Below are 19,439 nucleotides of genomic sequence, written 5' to 3' on the forward strand. Positions count from 1 at the left end.
ATAGCAAATAAGACGGTTTGACCCGAATTCAGACATGAATGTGCCTCTCTCTCTCTATACCGAACTGTATACAAACCAAAAGCAGGGATTTCAAAAACCTGTGCAACAACAAACCAGTTCAATTACTTTACATCGATCGCTTTTGGACACTTTTCTTGGGAACAACTCGAACTTTGCGTTTCAACTAAATGTTCTGCCCATTTCAATAAAACAAAAATCATAAACCAAATTGATTTGTACACTATACGAAATGACGCTTTATTGGTTCCTTGACATTGAGATTATCATTAGATTTATATATTTTAGTCAATATTATTAATTTTGAGTCAATCAATAAGGTTTTCACTAGAGTTTTCAGCATACAATGACCATACAACATTAAATTCATGTCATCATTTTCCGATTTTGATTGGTGAAATTTTGTTTGAGAGCTGTTAAGTATTAACATCAAAACTTAAACTAATTATTTCCCAAATTTAACTTTTATTTATCAATTTTTCGTCAAGATTGAAATGCATTTCTGATGGTGAGTTAAAGATAAAATTGGCAAACCGATAATTTTCAATTGAATCCCTTAGAATAAATCAACATTACTAGATAAATGTCTTCAAATGCGTTACTGAAAAAAGTTAGTCAGCAAAAGCGTTATAAAATATATGGACGATGTCACGCTTTTGTTGGCGAACTTTTTTATATAACGCATTTGAAGACATTTATCTAGTAATGCTGATTTATTCTAGGCGGTTCAATTATCCAATGGATTTATGCTATTGCGAATGATGTAATTTTTATGTTTTTCTTATGTAGAATCTCATATACTTAATGATATTTTACACATTTGTCCGGCAATTTTTTAGTCAATATTTTAATACATTCAACATAGTTCAACATTCTTTACACCAATTAAATTCACTTAAACGGTTGGTGCCTTTCGTACAATTTATCAATTGTAGGTTAAAACTTCATGGTTGGCAAATTTAAAATAAGCGAATTTCAACACATATAATAATTAAATGAAGTAAAAAAAAATAACGAAAAACTAAATGATCTTGAAATTCAAAGAGTATATGAGTCTTAACAGTTAAAGAAAATGTTAACCTATTTCCTATCCGAAAGAAGTTTTAATTGATGAGAAAAATTAATTTTTGTTCCCTTTAAAAAAGTGATCTGGTTTATATTTGAGTTCAGTTTTGTTTGCATTATAATTGAAACTTAATCAAATAAAAATTAAGATAAATCTTTTCACATTATAAAATTATTTTATACTCAAACTGATATTGTGTTTTAAACTTAAAAATAATGGTTGCTTATCTGAACCTTTTCATTCTATATGTGCCTTATTTATCGAGATATTACTTCATAGACTCTATTTATCTGTGATTTTCACAATTTCAAATTGTCTTGATTATTTTAAACTCATCGATAGATTTGTCTTAAGTCGTACATTTTTTTATAGAGTTTATAGTTACTACTGATGGGAATTGATTTAATTGGCATGTTCACCATTTGTTTCATAGCATTTCGACCTAAGTGATTTTGACGCCTGTGAACTGCAAATATTAAAAAAAATTAACATTACTTTCCTCTTTTATCAAAAAAGAAAATGCAAAAAAAAATAGAAAATAGTAAATGCTTCTAATCTAATTACCTAATTTTATTTGGATCATCTTTTTTCCCGTCATTCAATTCCAAAGATGTACCAGCTCGGAAGGTAACTGATGAGTCTGTATCGATGTCCATTTTGACGGAATCTTTATTAACATTGGCGCAATCGCTCGATACGCTCACCTTACTCGACTGAACAATGGAAATTGCATTTGATGCAATCGAAATGGATACAGAACTGGAAAAATGCAAACACCTGCGAATAGTATTCGCCACACGCACAAAAAAATTAACAAGAAAACAAAATGAGCGTATGAATTTTATAGCTGAGTGCTCAACATCCATCCGTATCAATTAAGTATATTGTTATTATGAAAAAAATGAGAATTCTTTTATTTTGATTTTCAAGAAATAAAAATGAAGAAATCACAATTTGTTTTTTTTACCAAAAAAAAAACGAACCAACGCTCTACAAAACTGAAATGAAAACTATATGGTTTCTTGTGTATTACAATTAGAGAAAATTAGCTCAGTTATTACTTTGTAAATCAGTAATGAGATATTAGCGTAAAAATCAAGCAAATAAACTACGCAAAGTTTTAGAAAAAATGGTAGAATAAACACGGACAGAAGGTAAAATACCTGTATGCAGTAACAACAGTTATGAATGAATACTAGTTGTAAACCAATAGATATCTACCCGTGTGTTGGTGGCCACGATAAGAGGAAATTGGAGTCACGTCATTCATAATTATATCTCTTTTTTTCAAAACATTTCTCCAAATTCAGATTCAATTGGGACCGATCGACTCATTGGTCCATTCAAAACACACATATATACATTATGCCACAAAATACCGATCCACTCATCAAGCCCGAATGCGATTGGATTTGTGTATGATGAGCGCATGGAAAACAAACCGTGATTTGTACAAAATATGGCTGAAAATCCTGCCTCATTCCCATCTGCTAGATCTCTATCTCAACCGTTTTTTTTTTATTTCATCGAATTTTCAAACGATTTTTTGTTTGAATGAAACGATTTTCAATAAGAAAATGCTATTTGCATGAAAAAAGTTGGAGTTTTCATATTAAAAAACAAACATAAGCATTTGAAAAATAAAATGTCGGCAAAACAATCAATATAGGCAAACCACTGAACAGGTGAAATGGATATATGTCAATGGAATGTGGTAAATGCGGAAGACGTTTGCTTACATGTCAGGATTATGCTGTTGAAGTGTTGATGTTGTTGATGATGATTTAGTTAAATGATCGGTGAATCCGGAAAAACCATTGGTACTTGTCACATTGCGGCTTGCATTTGATCGGCTGGTATGAATTTGGCGACTGTAAATCAATAGATTTGGTATTAAACCCATCTTTTACAATTGAATTGATTAAATGAATACTTACTTTAAAATCGAGCTTGTATTGAGAATATTTGTTGGTAGTGCAAAATTTAAATCGCCATTTGTGGTGAATACATCACCATTTTTATCAATTTTCTCTTCATGATTTATCGATGCATGCATTGTAAACTGAGCTGACTTCACCCTCAATTCATTCACGTCAAATTTAAGAGCCGCTAATTGAAAATTTAAATTTATAAATTACTTCACACCAATTTAATTGAGCTAAAAGAGAATATTTACTGTTATCGATTGGACCAAGTTTTTCAGCAACACTGTATAAAATATCAGCTGTCCAAAATTCTGGAATTCGGACAAAAAGTTTACCAGCATCGACGGGCAAATGCAATCCCAGCCCATGTAATAATAGTATAAACGGTTCGTAGGAAAGAATATTTGTTTGTTCAATGCTATATGGAACGACTGGAACTGATTGTTTTTTAACTAAAAATGAGAAATGTTAGTTTCAAAATTAATAAAAATCGATCAAATGTAATGGTTAAACTAACGAATGCAATGATGCGGAACAGGTTCAATAATTGTCACTTCGTCACAATTTTTAACAACAAATTGATTTTTCAAAAAGCATAATTTAGCAAAACAATATTCGATTAAAATACGTTGCAGCCAGATTATATGATTTCCCTTATTCTCACGCTGCAATCGCTCCTTCAGAATCTGTGTTTGAACATTTATCAAAGAAAGTCAATATTGGTTGAATTTTGTAATAAAAAAAAGAGTACATACTTGAATGTCGTCTCGCGACTTTTCAGCTTGTTGATGTGATCGAACGGAATTACCAATTGAAGTATTTGGTTCATTTGACGATCGTACATTTGGTTTCACTTGAAAATTTCGCTCAAATTCGTCATTCTCATATTTCATTAGTGCATTAAATTCCATTCGATTTATTATATCCTGTCGAGAGAAAAAAATGTTTCGTTAAACCACTGAAGCTGTTAAAAATACTTGAAATCAATTTAAAATTCACCTGTTGCAAAAGCTGTTGTATAACATCTATACGATATTTTGGCTTGAAATTACTATCTTGGAAACGTTTCACCATTTGCCCAATCAAATCTGGAAATGATTTACTCTCCTCATAATACCAATAGAGCACGTCACATTCTTCTTTACTCCAATTACTGAAAAAGTGTCATTTTATTCTCGAATCAAAGAGCTCAAGTTAAATTTTCAATCTCTTACCATAAACTTTTTTCATTCAGCTGTTCGAGATGATTTTCAACGATAAGCGATGGTGCGGCTGCAGCAGATAAATTTAGTGGTGGTTTCTGAGGTGTACTTATAAATTTTGTCATTACATAAAATATTAGGTCAGACCAATCCTGCGGTATTCCCGAAAAATATTAGCCAACATTTTTTTTTTTTATTTATTATAAAAAATTAACAGAAAACTCAACTCACGTCACATAATTCGTATTCGGTTTCCCAAATTTTCGAAAATGTTTTCAATATGATTGGTAAAAATAGAGCCGTGACGGCTCCAATTTCACCACCCACATGATACATCATCGTGAGAATGCAATCATTTACGAATTCGCCATTTTCCAAAAATCCTTCCAAAAGAATGCCATACTGCTGCATCATCTCGACGGTTGCAAATCTGCAACAACAAAAAATTCATTCAAAACGATGCTACAATTATTTTAAGACTTAAACCTACTGTTGAATATGCTCTTTCAATTTGGATTTGGTTTTTCGATCTTCGGCATCTCCAAATGAATCCGGTATTAACAGCAATATGTGATTTGTGACGATTAAATCTTGTAGATACTGTTTACTTTGAATCGATGGCTTATAGTTTCGAATTAAAAGAATGAATAATTGTTTCAAATCTTCAGTAAGACTGATTTGTAGCTGCAACATTCGAAGCTGTTTGACGTCATTAGCACTTAAATGACCGATATTTGTGTAGGTATTAAGCGCTTGTAAGAATTCCCTTATGGCAGTTACGACCAAATGCATTCGACGCAAACTTGCTTCCAGGTCGATTTCATAATGACGTGACGTGAGCTCCAGTTGTTCGTATAAAATAACCGCCTCATACGTTAGATAGCTAACAATTTTATATGACAAAACGCATTTTATGTGCTCTAAATCTAATTCAAGTTGAGCCGCAAATTTTAGAAAATACGTCACCAACCAGAAAAAATGTGAAGTATCAATATGTGCTTGCTGAATGAAGAAAAGAAAACATAAACGTATTTCATACTGACACTAGAATGAATTTGTCTTAAATAATCGGTTACCATATCTGAATCGGACAAAAGTTTTGCATATAATTCTTGCATCAAATGACCATAGCCTTTCAATAGAAAATCCACAGTGAATTCTTTTAAGATGTTTGAAATATCTTCATCGGTTGGTGTATGATGAACGAGACCTTTCATATTTATACTGAAACGCGAAAAAGAAAATTCAATTTTTTTGAAAATTACAACATATAGGCATTCAAGTGAAACCTAACGCTTACAGGCTGCTTTTGCTACGCTTAACAAGCTTCTTCTTCTTCTGCTCTTGCACTGATAAAACTTTGCATGGTTTTTTAACCACATGAAAACGTTGTGGCTTCTGATGAACATTTTTACTCGGCTGATCTTCACTGCTTGTAATCGAACTCGATTCAGGGTGGGTTCCATATCCACAATCACTGGCCGATTGATCCTGTATCGATGGATATTTAGGACGTTTTTCAACGTTTTCAACGATTGTTGCTAATTTTTTGTTGTTTGATACAGTCAAAGGTGATTCAGATGGGCCAGTGTGATTAATCTGTTTTGTTCGATTATTCGAAAGAGATGAAAAAGACATTTTTTTTAGAAATTACATTTACCTTTCATATTTTTTATTATATTCAAATTTAGAGGCGCTATGAAGCATATGACTCGATTAAGTGTAATTCATACCCATGGTGATTGTTCGCTTTGCTCTTCAATTGGTTTGGCGTCATTGTCATCTTGTTCTTCAGTCAATGTCTGTGTTGTTGATTCGTCTATGTTCTCACTCTGTTCCATGGTCTGTTGAGACTGTAAATTCAGTGCCGCCTCAACACTTTTCACATTCGCCTGACTACGACGAGTCATTTCGCTCGATTTGTCTACATTTTTCCCGTTTCCACCTTTAAATTGAAAGGTAATAATAAAATTTTATTTCAAAATTAAACGGAAATCGAATATTCATTACCTCCATTATCCGATGAATCAGACGTTGGATCTGACGTAAGCACTGGACTCGATTCGCCGCTGTTCTCCTTTTGTGGTGGTGTTGTGTTGCTTTCAAAATCATCTGAACTGTCTGATAGAGCATCTTCTAGCCACACATTTAGCAATTTTTGCAATGTGCTTGCCTGTTGATCCTTATACATAACCGAAATCAATTGTACCATGGTCACACTCCAAAAATCACGTTGTGAACATGACATTAAAAATAGCAGTAGCTTGTCAATGCTCATCATGAATAAATGCCAAATGATTTTATTTTGCATTGATACTGTATGGGTTTTTCGTTCGTTTTGATTGGCATTCTCTGGAATGTGCAGAATATTGCGCAGCAATACAAGGCAATTATTGATTCTATCACAATGTTCGAATGGCAATTTATTTCCATTATCAATAACATTTTTCATATACTCGACGACAGCACGTATTGCACGAGCATCTGTAAACGATTCTTTGCAACTAGACAATAGCATTGTTAAATCAGATACAGTGTGACGACCAATTTCGGTGCGCATCATTACTTTTGTTGAGAATAAACATTCGACTGGCATCGTTAAATTCACCATTATTCGAATCATTATATCGATCAGTTTGGGATCCTTAACATTCACCAGAAATGGTATCAAATCATTTTGCACATAGTGTCCCAATCCAAGTGCACGACGAAACGTTCGCAACGTTTGATCTTCACATGTTAGCTTACAATAGATTTCGTTGAGTGCGTCCAATGCCTGATCGGACACATTATAATCATCACCAACTGATTTTCCTAAAGCAGAGAATGTACTATCGATTTTCAGATGACTGGAATACATTTTTTCCGTGATTTCACTGAATAATGTTGATTTTCGATTAACGGCTTCATACATACAGTGGCTGGCCAACGTTTCTCTCAATTCGTTTTTCATTAAAATATCTAAACAAGCCAAATATCAACGCATTAATTATTATTTATAGAGAATGGAAAATTTATGTAATTTGATTGATTGTTGTTTTTTTTATAATGATACCTCACAATTTATGATTAACGAAAACACCTACATAACATATTAAATGAAACCAACTCTAGGTAAAATAGCATTCTTATTATTAACCAATCAATTTGGGTGGAGAGAAAGTGTGTACGTGTGATAGATAGAATTCTTACCGCGATAGAGAATTTTCTAATTTATATTTTTGCAATACAATGAGGCACGTGGCTGTGCAACGTGCTGAGAGAAATTTACACAATAACCTGGCTCGTAACACGTAGTATACTTTTCAAAATGGATAACGTGTTTTTTCTTTCTTCTTATTTTTTTGGCATATGTTTCTTAGACTCAGAATAGAAATTCATTGCTTGGGGTGTGTTTGACATATTCTATATTTAGAATGCAATGTGATAAAACGAGAAAAATAAAATCGAATTTCAAAATCGAAACCTTAATAAGATTAAGTAGTTTCAATCTTAAGGAAACCCATGAAAGTGCACCATATGCTCAAATGTAACTTGTTCAACGATTATTTCTTGTACTTTAATCTTAATTCTAAATGCATGCAATTAATATTGAACGCTATTTATATATTCATTGCATCCGGCCACATATTTAAATTTCATTTGATGAAACTATAGTTCATCACTAATTTATAATAATTTTATAAAATCGGAAGCCTGTCACGAAGAGACATTTTTGGGCAATAAGAAGTAAATATGAATGGCGAAACTGAATCACAATGCGTATGAATTATTCATGAAATGCTGCAATTCAAGCCAAAAGTTGCACTTTTTCTTCCATTTTAAAGCGATTTAAATAAAACACATCTTTCCTTCTCTTGTAAACTCATTCACACGTTGACAAAAGAAAATGTAACTATCAATTATAAATTATAATTTCAGTTTATGGATCGAACTGAATGGTTTTGCGACATATTTCGCTTTTTGTTAGAACTTACAAGGCCATAAGGCCATCACGTTTTTATGAGAATGGTCTCAAAAAAAAAAATTGCTCAAAGAAACGGTTGTTCCATTTAAAACATACGATAATGTATTATTTTCAATGTTTACTCCATCTATCATAAAAAGATCTAGAGTTTTTTGCTCCGCTTTCCACATTCTCAAATTACCTGCAATTTTTTCTAGCGTTGCATAAAATTCAAATGCGCGTGTTAATTTCTTCATGAAATTTTTTTACTACGTGTTTGTGTTTGGTCGTTTAATTCTTGTTATGTTATTTAAAGGAATATATATGATATGGTAGGGAATGAGTTGTTTATGTCTCAAACTCCTGGATTCATAATTTATCAACGGTAATTGAAATCCGTTTTTAATCTGACTCACAGTTACACGTGTAGTTTTCACATCCGTGTTTGCACTGCGGCGTTGAAGAAGAGGAGCGTTTCTTTTTTACAATATCATTAATGTTCGAATTCAAAATCATTGAATGCCTTCAACTTCTTGCATTTGCAATCAATTTCAATGGTTTCTTCGTAAACGCTCCGCAAAAAAAAAATTGAAAGTAATTTAATTTTTATCAACAATGTATTCAGTTTTGTTTTCTAATGACATTGACTTAAATCGTCTTATGCAAGATTTTATTACACTGAATAGTGAACTGAAATTCTTTGATCCAATTTATGTCCGGTTTTTCACCTTTTTTAAAACGTAGCAAACGAAACTGATTGTATCGATTTTCTCGTGCTATAAATGCTATAACACCGATATTATTATTGTAATGACTTTTTGGGAAAAACAAAAAAAATCACCTTTTTCGATAATTTCCAAATTAAAAACTTGTTTTCACTTGAAATACGTATTTGATCACATTAGTTGCATTTAAAATGAGACAAACAGGAATATTTCACAAAAAAATTAACTGATCAAAAACTTCTGTAGTTTTAAAAAATTTAAGCGTCCATTCGCTTCAGCTGCTCGATGATTTGTGAGACGAGATGGTGAAAGCCCTGCACCGAAATGTGGAAAATTTCTGTTTCTACCGATCACATACAATGAGCACTGTGTAGTTTATGTATTGCTTACACCGATTGAATGTTTGTGCATTATATCGAACTAAGTGTGCATGAGATTGTGTTACTGAAGCGCAGTCTATCACGCATGCTTTGAGGCGATGGAAAAGAAGAGTAAATGGAAAATCACGTTGTGCGTCCACGTGACGGATATGATTATCCAACGTATTTCAACTTCAAATGCATTTTATCGTAAACTTGTTGACTTGGTCCATTTTCAACTCAGAAAATTCCATAATGTGCGCGTCGCTGCTTTTGAATTTGAATATAATTGAAATCAGCAGTGTGACTGAGCGAAATTGAGTTCACATAAAAGAACAATACGCCTTTACATTAATTAGAAGACGCGCTTGCTTATTCGGAACATTTTTCTTTCTCAAAATTTCCGTCGAACTTATGGGTCGCTCTGTACATATACATCAAAGTCAGTAGTGTGCGGAGGGGGGGTTTCCCCCTATGTGATTTGGATGAAAAATATTTTCCGCGAAAATTATTCGAATTTGCTAGGGTTCTTGCTTTGAAATTATTCGAATTTCAAAAAGTGAAGACCTTTTCTTTAGCTCATCAATGTAGAAAATTGAGGAGAATTCTTTCAATTTGCTAAGGTTTTTGGTTCCGAGACAATTTTTTTCAATTTGCTAGGGATTTTTGCCTCAGAAAGTGACTTCCAAAAAAAAAAAAACGAATTTGTCTGATTTGCTAGAGAATTTTTTGGTTTCGAAAAATCAACCCCTCCCCTGAAAAATTTTCCTCGCACACTACTGAACAAAGTCTACAAGAATCCCAAGAAATGTTGCTGGCTTTGAGCGTGGTGAAAATAAATGCGGATTTAGTCTAATTTGAAAAGATTTACCACCAATACCAATTGTAATTATATCATTTTTGTGATTAAATGTACATTTTTGGAACGTATCATTTTTCCTGAGCATGAGACAAAAGCAATTTGATTATTTTCTTTTATTCTTTATTTAGACATACTCTGTAGCAAAGTGGCAAGGTACATTAACCAGAACATTATCACTATTATATAAATGATATAGAATTGTACAGGTATATTGATTGAATTTCTTGAGCATTTGTTTACACCAATTGACACGAGCCTTTTTTTGAGCGATTGTCAAATTATGTGGTATCCAACGAGAGCAAATCTTTCTGACAGCTAAATGTTCATGTAAAATCTTAAATACGCTGGTCGCACTAATGCCCAGGGATGCCTCAATCTCGTGATATGTTACATGACGATCTTTCATTATCATATTTCTGACAGCATCGATGTTTTCTGGTACAACAACTGATTTTGGACGACCTTCGCGGAACTCGTCGATGAGCGATAGGCGACCGCGCTTGAATTCGTTGTACCAATTATAAATTGTCCGAAGACTTGGTACTTCATCGCCAAAGGCCAAATGAAGTTGATCAAAACACTGTTGTTGTGATACACCCAATCGAAAGTGGAAAAAAATAATCGCTCGAAAATTTTCACGAGTAAAATTCATTTTTTGGCTGAGACGCAATTTACATGTTACGGTAAACAATACAAATAACGATCGAATGACAAAACGTTCTGAGAACGTTTATGCTACAAAATGTTTAGCTTAACGAATATGACAATGGTTTGCATCGGGCTATACTAAAACATACATATTGAAGAAACTTAAATAGTCGCCTACGTATAAACACACAAAACGATCAAGGATGTACCATTTCCGAATTTAAAGTAGAAGTTGTTTGAATGAACGCATGACAAAGTGAAGAAAAGATACTGATTACTCCATTAACATTCTTTTGGTTGAATGCTGAATTTATTCAATTGTAAGACAAATGTTGAACGTGTGAATCTATGTGAAATCGGAAATTTCTCTGTCAATGTAATACACTAACACACATATATTACAAACTCAAACATACGAATGCACTATTCGTACCGTTATATTTGTGACGAAGAATTATGTTAGAAATCACATCTCTTGTATGTTCCTCACAAATGGGAACAGCAATAACAATCGTATATACAAATCTCTTAAGCATATTACAGAACATTTATGTCGCATGCGTCTTTTTATTATATTATTTTGGGATAAACTCAACTAGATTCAGAGGTAAACTTTGGTTCATATACACCAACAAAAAACGCAAATAATAAACTTATGTATCGATTGTGTTGAAACGTTTGCTCTTGTTGTTGTACGTGACTACGAGTGAATTTGCAATGATGCATACACAATTTACACAGGTACAATTGAATGGGAATCAACTGCATGTCAAAAACTCTGTTCAAAATTCATTCCAGACGCGAGAACGTAAGATCGAGATTTCCCAACAAACAAAAATGTAATGTTTTTTTATTCATTTTAACGTTGAAAAATGTAATGTTTTGGCCCAGTTTAGTGGTAATTTTTGAAAGAAAATTGTATGCAAAAGAGTAATATATTTCAATAGAATATTTCCATTTGTTTTATTTACTGGTGTGAGACTTGATGTCGGAGTTGAAGTTTAAAGCATTTTTATAAACAATAATCGCATCGCATACATAAACATTTCTCTTTTCGATTGTGTTTACATAAAACGTTTCGACAGACTCCGTGTGATAGCTATGTGTGTTCGTTGATTAACAGTATGCTTCGTAAGCAATAACAGCATTTGATACAACGTATTGATTATTCATATGCATTTCTGTCTACATATACATTATGTATCACTCTGTGTATTCAGTCAGATTTTTCTTAATTTGCTTGTGTCAGCAAAATTCAAATTTCAACCGAAAATCACACATCTCTCTTTGTTTATAATTTGACATTTCTCGCCGACGTTCATTTTGATTGTTACTTCAAATGTGTACGGTGCATTGTGTTGATTAGTTTCAATCGTAACATTTCAGAAGGAGTTGTTTTGTAAATCAGAACACAATATATTCTGATGGTGAAATGAAAGTAACTAAATAAATCGTTTTCTTCGACAACACAAATAAAATCTCATTTTCATATCAAAACGTTTGAAAAACAGTTTCTGTTCATTTTCAAGATTGTGCTTCAAACCAAGAGTGCTGTTATGCTATTTTACAAATAATATTTTCATACGGTGATTTACATTTCGATTTTGATCATCGGCCATTTTTAATAAACGTTTACTTTTGTCGATTCAACAATAATTCCCTATAAATTCGGGTGCATTTTTGAGGTGATTCCACAGTTTAGTAAAGAATTTCACAGCAGTAAGCGTCTCTTTGACCGCTCTATATTTGTATATATATTTTTCAAATGAAAAAGTGTTTTAATTAAATTTATGCAATTATTTAATCTCTCTCGCTAGCCTTGTGTTCCAATTGTCGACCATTGCATCGTGAATACAACATTTTCGAACGCGCTTTTTGTCATTTTGCAGTGAATGTGACAGTGTTGTTGGTAAGTACTCAAAAACGAACCATTTTTCTTGATTTTTTTTTTTTGAAGTGATCAATGGACTGTGTGCCACGAATTTGACAATTTTTTCGTGTTTTTTTTCTGAACAGATTTAATTTTCATTACAATGAAGAGGAGACGTGCAAAAATAAATTCAGCCTTTAAGAAAAATACGGCAAAATTGAACGACAATGAAGAGTTGCGATCGATAAAACTGTCAGCGCCTTCGATATTCAAGTCTGAATATTCGGAAGCGCTATCAGAGCATTTTTTCCATAAATGCTACAATGGTACAGTAATATGCTACCTAGGTTCGACATTGTTTTTATATGTTGTCAACCTTGCAGCAGATAACGATGATCGGCAATATTTCATTGACAGTGATGGAAAAAATGTTATACGTGAGTGTTTCGCCGCCGTATCACGAGAAAATTTGAAAAATCCAAAACAACCGAAAATACCACGTGGATTCCTTGAAATGATTGCCGATGATCAATTTGAATGGCCAAGTAGGTACCAAATGGGCAACGCATTTGAATACTTGAATCAACAATATTTGACAAATGTTACGACAAATTTGACAACGCATTTAGATAATATATTGGAGAGCTTCTTGCAAATGATTCGCTATCAATTGAACGAAGACCCTAATCGGCTCATAAAATTTGATGGCATTGACATAAGAAATGCAAAGAACAATCTTATGTTCAATCAAGATTGTACCGGAGGCGATCAACACCGAACGAACAAAATGAATGAGTTGTATGAACAAGTCGCCGTACGCTGTTTACCATCATTTCGCGAATATTTGTCAATGATTGAATACATCGAGAAAAAGTGGTTTGAATCGTTGTGGTTTTTCATCTTCATTCAACGTGAAATAAGTATATTTTTGGAAGAGCATCACGATCTTGTGCAATTATGGCTACGACACCAACGCCATCCGCTTTTTTATTGCAAACCATCCAAGCCATTGCCACCAAAAATAAGAAATTTCACCGTCATACCGATATGTGACTCGAAGTTGAAACACATTAAATTCGATCAAGATGATTTGATGAGCCTGCTGGCCCAATGGAAAGTTGTGCCGAAGATATTTAACAATGATCATGGAGGGCATAATATGTATAGCCGTAACTATTACAAGGAGAACGAAGATGAAGCATGGGCCATTTTGTTCAACATGGACAAAATCAACGAGATCAAGAAACCGAACCAACAGTTTCATCATATGATAGTCTGCGATAGCGTTTCCGCGTCGGTATTGTACAGAACACCAAAGCCTGAGATCGAGAATACGGAGCTGCATCGACAAAGAATCAAGCAAAAACTCGAGAACAATGAGTATAAATACATCGTCGCAATTGATCCCGGTATGAAAACATACTTAGCCGGAATTCGTCGGAATATTGAAGATCGCACTGAGGTGAGTTTATATTTAAATAAAATGTTTTCTACAAAAATCAATGCTCATTTTTAAATTTTTTTGTTAAAGGAAAATTTCAAGATATCTTCAGTCATATCATTGGGGTGCCGGACAAAAAGTCAGAGACAAAATGGGAAAGCGTATGACTGCCAGATTCACGCAACGAGAGCAATTGGACCGTGAAAGCTATCCATCGATACCATCACCGCGAGGAATCCGATGGAGAAATTACGTCAGGCATCGATTAACCATGGTGAAAGATGCAGTGGCTGCATATGCTCGGCGACGTTATGCACGGCTTTCGTTTGACAAATACATCGGGTCACAAGGTGAGAAAGATTGGCTGGCGAAAGTAATAACAAAGAATGAGCCATCGCTTATAAACATCGGAGCAGTGGATATGGCACCCAATTCACCAATTGGCATAAAAAAGGGAAAACGATGCCCAGGTACACGGCATCTTCAATGCAGCGTTAAAAAACTTGGCCATTCAGATGTACACAAAGTGAATGAAGATTTCACATCTCAACACTGTGCGAATTGCCAGAAGAAATTCCCGATTCAAACACAAAAATATCGATTCAAAGTGTGCCACTGTACTCGCGATGCACCAATACCACAAGAAATAGAACCGTATATCTCACTACCACGGCTAATTGTGACGAAGAAGAGTCGACGACGCAAAAAGAAAGATAGCTGCGTGAAGAAATTGATCGCAAGAGGCATCATGGATCCAGCAAATCAACCAGCAGAATTTCAACCAGGGCGATTAGAGTCAAAGAAAATGTACTTTCTGAAAAACTGGCTACTAAACCCTGTGAATGCAATTCAAATGGGAGGCGACGCTGATAAATATCCGGAACAACAACAACAACAGCAACATCAAAAACGATTTTGCACCGTTTGGCATCGAGACATTGTTGCGGCTAGATGCATTATGTACAAAGGTAAACACTGTAATTTATTTGGTATATTTTCCAATAATTTAAATTGCCTCTTATTAATTACAGGTCTTTGTTACATATTCAATTTGGAAATGCACAACTCGTATGTCAGAGCACCAGCACCTCCAAGACCACCATTGCGTAGAACACAACCAGCACGCAGAAGAGCCAATGCAAACGTTGTTCCAGATCAATGATTAAGCAGCGTCGAAATCAAAAAGAAAAAAATATAATAACTCTGGTAGTTAGTAGCAAAGCTTGTATTTTGTGGCTTTGGTGATTGTGTATAGTACACATTATCTAAATGTGTAATTGTACACAGTTCAGTACAGATTTATCTGTAGGTAAGTATTATTTTATCAAATGTTAAAAATGAATTTAATTTGGATGTGGCGCTCAGTTAAATAACATTCGAAAAAAATCCATTTTCGCCGATAGAAATATGGCTCTATAGATTTTAGCTAACTTTTTCTTTCTCCTTCTTTTTCTTCCACTGGTGACGTTGAAAATGACTGAAACTACACACAAATCCGGCCACAAAATTGACCGTCAACATATGCCCGATAATGGATGAATTTGCACCAACAATTGTTTATTGGAATAAATAGCTTTAGTTGTTCGTTTTTCATGTCTGAAAGAGTGAAATGACTTTAATTTATTTAAACAGTAAATAATTTTTTATGTAACCGTGCTCTTCTTGGCCGGATTCAAATTTATTGGTAGCCTTTTCTTTGGTGGATAAAATGGTATGTGTATCTGACCACCGGTCGCGTTTACGGCTTGCCATGTAACACAGCTAAATGTTTTTTTCTCCATAATATCGATAAAAATTTGTCCGTTCAAGTGATCCATGTCATGTTGGGCTATCCGTGCATTCCAACCTTTCAGATGCATTTCGATTGCATCACCGTTTTCATTGAATCCATTCAACAACACCTCCTCATATCTTTTTACGTCTCCACTATATCCGCACACACTGCCACATCCTTCTGGGAACATTTTTATATTGAAATTTTTTACTTGAAGCACTGGATTGATGAATGTCTTCGAGGGTATAAAATAACAATTAAACCATATTAAAAGGTGAAATAAAAACTTTCGAATAAAAAATATTATGTTGTAGTCGTTACATAATACCATTTAATGACACTCACAGTTAATGGTAAAATAGACATTTGTCGATTTGTGTACACATCTTTCGGGTACTTTTCCCGCAATTGCTCAGTTGCTTCCATAATGATGACACGAGAGGAGACACCGATCTGTGGTGCAGCCAGTCCGAGAAGATTATAATGATGTAACACATTTTTCATTTGTTTTATCAATTGTTGGACTTCATCGCTTTTTATCTTCTCCACCGGAACTTCGGCCGCTCTGCATCTCAAAACGGGATCACCTGAATCGAATTATTGATTTTATCACTTTGTATTTTACTCTATTATGTTTCTACTTTCTTACCAACTTGGACGCAATGTTTATAAGGTGGTTTGATGACTTCTCCATCAAAGGTTTGCCACACTTTGTTCCACCACTGTGTAATTGATTTTAGTCTTTTTGAATTATGATTAATTTGATGTTTTTCCAAGCAACTCTTTAACAATGTGACTCTTCTTGTGCAGTGTGACTGCAATTGTCGCACGAGCATTGTGATTTTTTTTGTAAACAATAGCGGTATTAAAGTAATGTGACTGCTCTTCACGTAATATGAAATGACATAACCTCACATTTTTGACAAGCAACTGAAATGACAATAACCTGAATTCAAAGACGAGACTTGTGATTTGTGTGTTTGTGTGTGTATGTGGAAATATTTAATGATATTCACCGAATGTTATTCGGATATTTTTTCCTTTTGTTTTTTTACAAAAAAGAAGAATAGATTAATTTAAACTTAATGTGAATTGAATGAGTGTGAATAAAAACTTGAACTCGCATTTCACATCTTGTTCTCTCCTGATGAAATTTCCATGATGCAAATTCGAGTTTTTATTCGGATTCATTTAATTAATAAAATTTTACACATTCATTAAACATAAAAATGAAATAGAAAACATAATCAATTTCTTAAACTAAATCGCTAAAGAAATCGCCAGCATTGGCCACTTTTGATGATGGCAAATTGTGTTTGTGCTCCTTGGATTTGTTGTGCTTTTCATTATATTTGATGTCATCCAAATCTTCGAAATATTTGATGTTCCAGAATTTGATCTCATTATTATCCGCTGATGATGCAATGTATTCGCCGCTGTGATTAATATCCATCGCATCAACCGCTAGTGAATGTTGACCGGCAACACCAAGATTTCGTCCTGGAATACAATGTAAAGCGCGCAACACACCCTCTTCACCAGCAACGACAGCAACTCGATCGGTGACTGGTATCATGTGGCTCATTGGTGTTTTCGGTCCGGGATACATGTTATTGTGATAACCAAATTCATTCCAATTAAATGTGTATAAACGACCCTTTGACGTTCCAACTATCAATTTTGAATCGTTTCTAAATAGGCCCATGCAAGTCAATTCCTCGTCATATGGTTCCGATTGAACGAATAATTTTCTGTAAGCAAAGCAAAGTCGATTTTAAAAACCAAATTTCAAATAAATTAGCCAATAACAGTGAATGAAAACCAACCTTGAGCCAATATTAATTGCTGTCAAATAACCGTCACCACTTGTTGTGAGTAGAACTTTTTTTGCGTCGTTTGTGAGTATCGATGTGATATAATCATCGACTTCTTTCAATGAAAATATCGGACTGTTGCTTTTGTCTCGAATATCCCATACCTTAACGGTGCCATCATCATCGCCGGTGGCAAATAAATTTTCATCGAACACATTCATTTTGCAAACGGGCTGCTCGTGTGCCTGTTCATAGCAACGTTTGAATTTTCCCGTTTCTAAATCGGTTAATAGAATAGAACGATCTTTTGATGCCGAAAATAATACACTACCATCATGATTGAATTCAATGTCACGAATTGCCTTCACATGTAATTCTAATGTGTTTACTAATTCATTTCCGTCATCGGAATATTTATAAATCATTGCGTCGCCACTTATTGTGGCTGCTGCCAATATATCCTTATCGGGATGGAACGAGAGATCAACGACGTAATCATCGATTGAAATGTCGGGCGGATGTGTGCGTGGTGTCTTTGTGTTGGCCAAAATTTTTGCAATCACATCGTCCTCTTCCTCATCGCCACCTGTTGATGTGGACGCATTTCCACCATTTCGCGTATGGGCGCCTGCATTTTGTTGATTCGAATTTTTCATTGTATCGTCATCACTTGAATCAGGGGCGTATTCATCGTCTGAATCGGATTCTTCAAAGTCACTATTCGGAATTGTCAAGATACTGTCATCCGAATCGGTTGCCTCGGCCAAAACCACGCCGCCAACTTCTTCGTCACCTTCATCGGCAAAACCAATTAAAATGTCATCGTTCGTCCCTTCATTTTGTCCCTCCATCAATTCACCGTCTAAGTCTGAGTCCATTTCGTCAGGTCTGTAGAATGTTTTCCTGTCGATTGAATAGATTGTTTTTTTTTATTTAACGGAAACTGGAAAGTGGCATTGAAAAAACATTCAAATTAGCATGATAAATCAACGCAATTCACTCACATCGTATGCACTGTGTGTTTATTCTTTTTTTCTGTCTCTCTCTCTCTCTTCTGACGACCAAAATTTCTTGAACTTTAGACTTTCTTTGTGTTATTTCCCACGAAATTTAAATTCGGCACACACATTGAATCGATTTATATTCTATCCAAAGCTATTAGGAACATTAAAGCGAAACAAATTCAAAAAATATATATATATGTTTTTCGCACGTTTCAATAGTATAAAATTCTATTCTATGTCGTTTTCATACGAACTGAATGTGTCAAACAGAATGCAAACCCATGACAGATTCAAACATGCTTTATTTTTCTGTGCTGAATCTAAAACTGGTCTGAACTTGCTTTTGAAGTGGTCTTGTTTTTCTAATGTCAATACAGATTTTAGTGCCGTATTGCTGCAATTGCATCAAATTTAATTTTTCTCTCAAAAATCTATAAAATTTTGCCGAAAAAATGTCACAAAATTTGTTGAATCGTACAAACCTATATATGAATATGAGAATCGGAGAGTATACTGCTGAATAAAAACAATAGAAATAACCTGTCAAGTTGGTTGACGTTGAATTTGGTTAGGTGTGTTTCGTGACCAACTTCAAATCTAATGGCAAATACCACACATATTTATACACACAAACTAACATCCGCACTCACACACGTATACGATTTACGCATCGAAGAGATACGACTACACACAGTCCAAAAGGGGCATGTACAGTTGTTGTTGTTTTCTTGGTTAGTTTGATGTACGTATGAATCTATTGTGTTTGTTACGTGCATTCGTGTTTC

General features: G+C 34.1%; 4 protein-coding genes and 1 long non-coding RNA gene across 6 annotated transcripts; 2 read left to right on the plus strand and 3 right to left on the minus strand.

The window, feature by feature from the left end:
• Positions 1-229: 229 nt before the first annotated feature.
• On the minus strand, positions 230-9,779 carry LOC116337047 (protein timeless). 2 transcript variants are annotated; one of them, XM_031761335.1, is made up of 16 exons: positions 8,999-9,779; positions 6,222-7,172; positions 5,945-6,156; positions 5,512-5,810; positions 5,288-5,435; positions 4,702-5,213; positions 4,443-4,641; positions 4,224-4,363; positions 4,009-4,162; positions 3,765-3,935; positions 3,527-3,695; positions 3,261-3,461; positions 3,022-3,193; positions 2,824-2,955; positions 1,649-1,843; positions 230-1,550 (listed from the first exon to the last, which is right to left on the minus strand). In XM_031761335.1, exons 2-16 carry the CDS (start codon positions 7,162-7,164, stop codon positions 1,487-1,489), a joined length of 3,711 nt encoding a protein of 1,236 aa, XP_031617195.1. In that variant the 5' UTR covers positions 7,165-7,172; positions 8,999-9,779; the 3' UTR covers positions 230-1,486. The 2 variants fall into 2 exon arrangements, with proteins under 2 accessions (XP_031617195.1, XP_031617194.1); XM_031761334.1 differs by having other exon boundaries at positions 1,649-1,861.
• Positions 9,780-13,404: 3,625 nt separating this feature from the next.
• Positions 13,405-15,224, plus strand: LOC116337231. The gene is made up of 4 exons (XM_031761628.1): positions 13,405-13,419; positions 13,720-14,083; positions 14,153-15,030; positions 15,094-15,224. Exons 3-4 carry the CDS (start codon positions 14,214-14,216, stop codon positions 15,222-15,224), a joined length of 948 nt encoding a protein of 315 aa, XP_031617488.1. The 5' UTR covers positions 13,405-13,419; positions 13,720-14,083; positions 14,153-14,213.
• LOC116336872 lies at positions 15,222-15,743 on the plus strand. The gene is made up of 2 exons (XR_004200755.1): positions 15,222-15,371; positions 15,636-15,743. It is a non-coding gene; the product is annotated as an uncharacterized LOC116336872 (long non-coding RNA).
• LOC116336870 (peptide deformylase, mitochondrial-like) lies at positions 15,645-16,745 on the minus strand. The gene is made up of 3 exons (XM_031761043.1): positions 16,486-16,745; positions 16,182-16,423; positions 15,645-16,071 (listed from the first exon to the last, which is right to left on the minus strand). The coding sequence occupies exons 1-3, from the start codon at positions 16,670-16,672 to the stop codon at positions 15,706-15,708; spliced, it is 795 nt and encodes a 264-aa protein (XP_031616903.1). The 5' UTR covers positions 16,673-16,745; the 3' UTR covers positions 15,645-15,705.
• A 70-nt stretch (positions 16,746-16,815) lies between these two features.
• Positions 16,816-18,924, minus strand: LOC116336869 (WD repeat-containing protein 55 homolog). Its single transcript, XM_031761042.1, has 3 exons — positions 18,655-18,924; positions 17,663-18,553; positions 16,816-17,587 (listed from the first exon to the last, which is right to left on the minus strand). Coding segments are annotated over exons 1-3 (1,389 nt in total). The 5' UTR covers positions 18,657-18,924; the 3' UTR covers positions 16,816-17,091.
• Between the last annotated feature and the right edge of the window lie 515 nt (positions 18,925-19,439).

This window comes from Contarinia nasturtii, unplaced genomic scaffold, assembly GCF_009176525.2.
Source record: "Contarinia nasturtii isolate CC-2019 unplaced genomic scaffold, AAFC_CNas_1.1 Cnas_scaffold_220, whole genome shotgun sequence".
Lineage (NCBI taxonomy): Eukaryota > Metazoa > Arthropoda > Insecta > Diptera > Cecidomyiidae > Contarinia > Contarinia nasturtii.

Coding starts and splice junctions, on each gene's coding strand:
- LOC116337047 (XM_031761334.1), bottom strand. CDS start 7,164: ATGAAAAACGAATTGAGAGAAACGTTGGCCAGCCACTGTATGTATGAA. Junction 6,157..6,221: donor TGATTCATCGGATAATGGAG/GTAATGAATATT, acceptor TTCAATTTAAAG/GTGGAAACGGGAAAAATGTA. Junction 3,462..3,526: donor TGTTCCGCATCATTGCATTC/GTTAGTTTAACC, acceptor TCTCATTTTTAG/TTAAAAAACAATCAGTTCCA.
- LOC116337231 (XM_031761628.1), top strand. CDS start 14,214: ATGGGAAAGCGTATGACTGCCAGATTCACGCAACGAGAGCAATTGGAC. Junction 15,031..15,093: donor TAGATGCATTATGTACAAAG/GTAAACACTGTA, acceptor TATTAATTACAG/GTCTTTGTTACATATTCAAT.
- LOC116336870 (XM_031761043.1), bottom strand. CDS start 16,672: ATGCTCGTGCGACAATTGCAGTCACACTGCACAAGAAGAGTCACATTG. Junction 16,424..16,485: donor TAAACATTGCGTCCAAGTTG/GTAAGAAAGTAG, acceptor AATTCGATTCAG/GTGATCCCGTTTTGAGATGC. Junction 16,072..16,181: donor TGTCTATTTTACCATTAACT/GTGAGTGTCATT, acceptor ATACCCTCGAAG/ACATTCATCAATCCAGTGCT.
- LOC116336869 (XM_031761042.1), bottom strand. Junction 17,588..17,662: donor GCAATTAATATTGGCTCAAG/GTTGGTTTTCAT, acceptor CTTTGCTTACAG/AAAATTATTCGTTCAATCGG.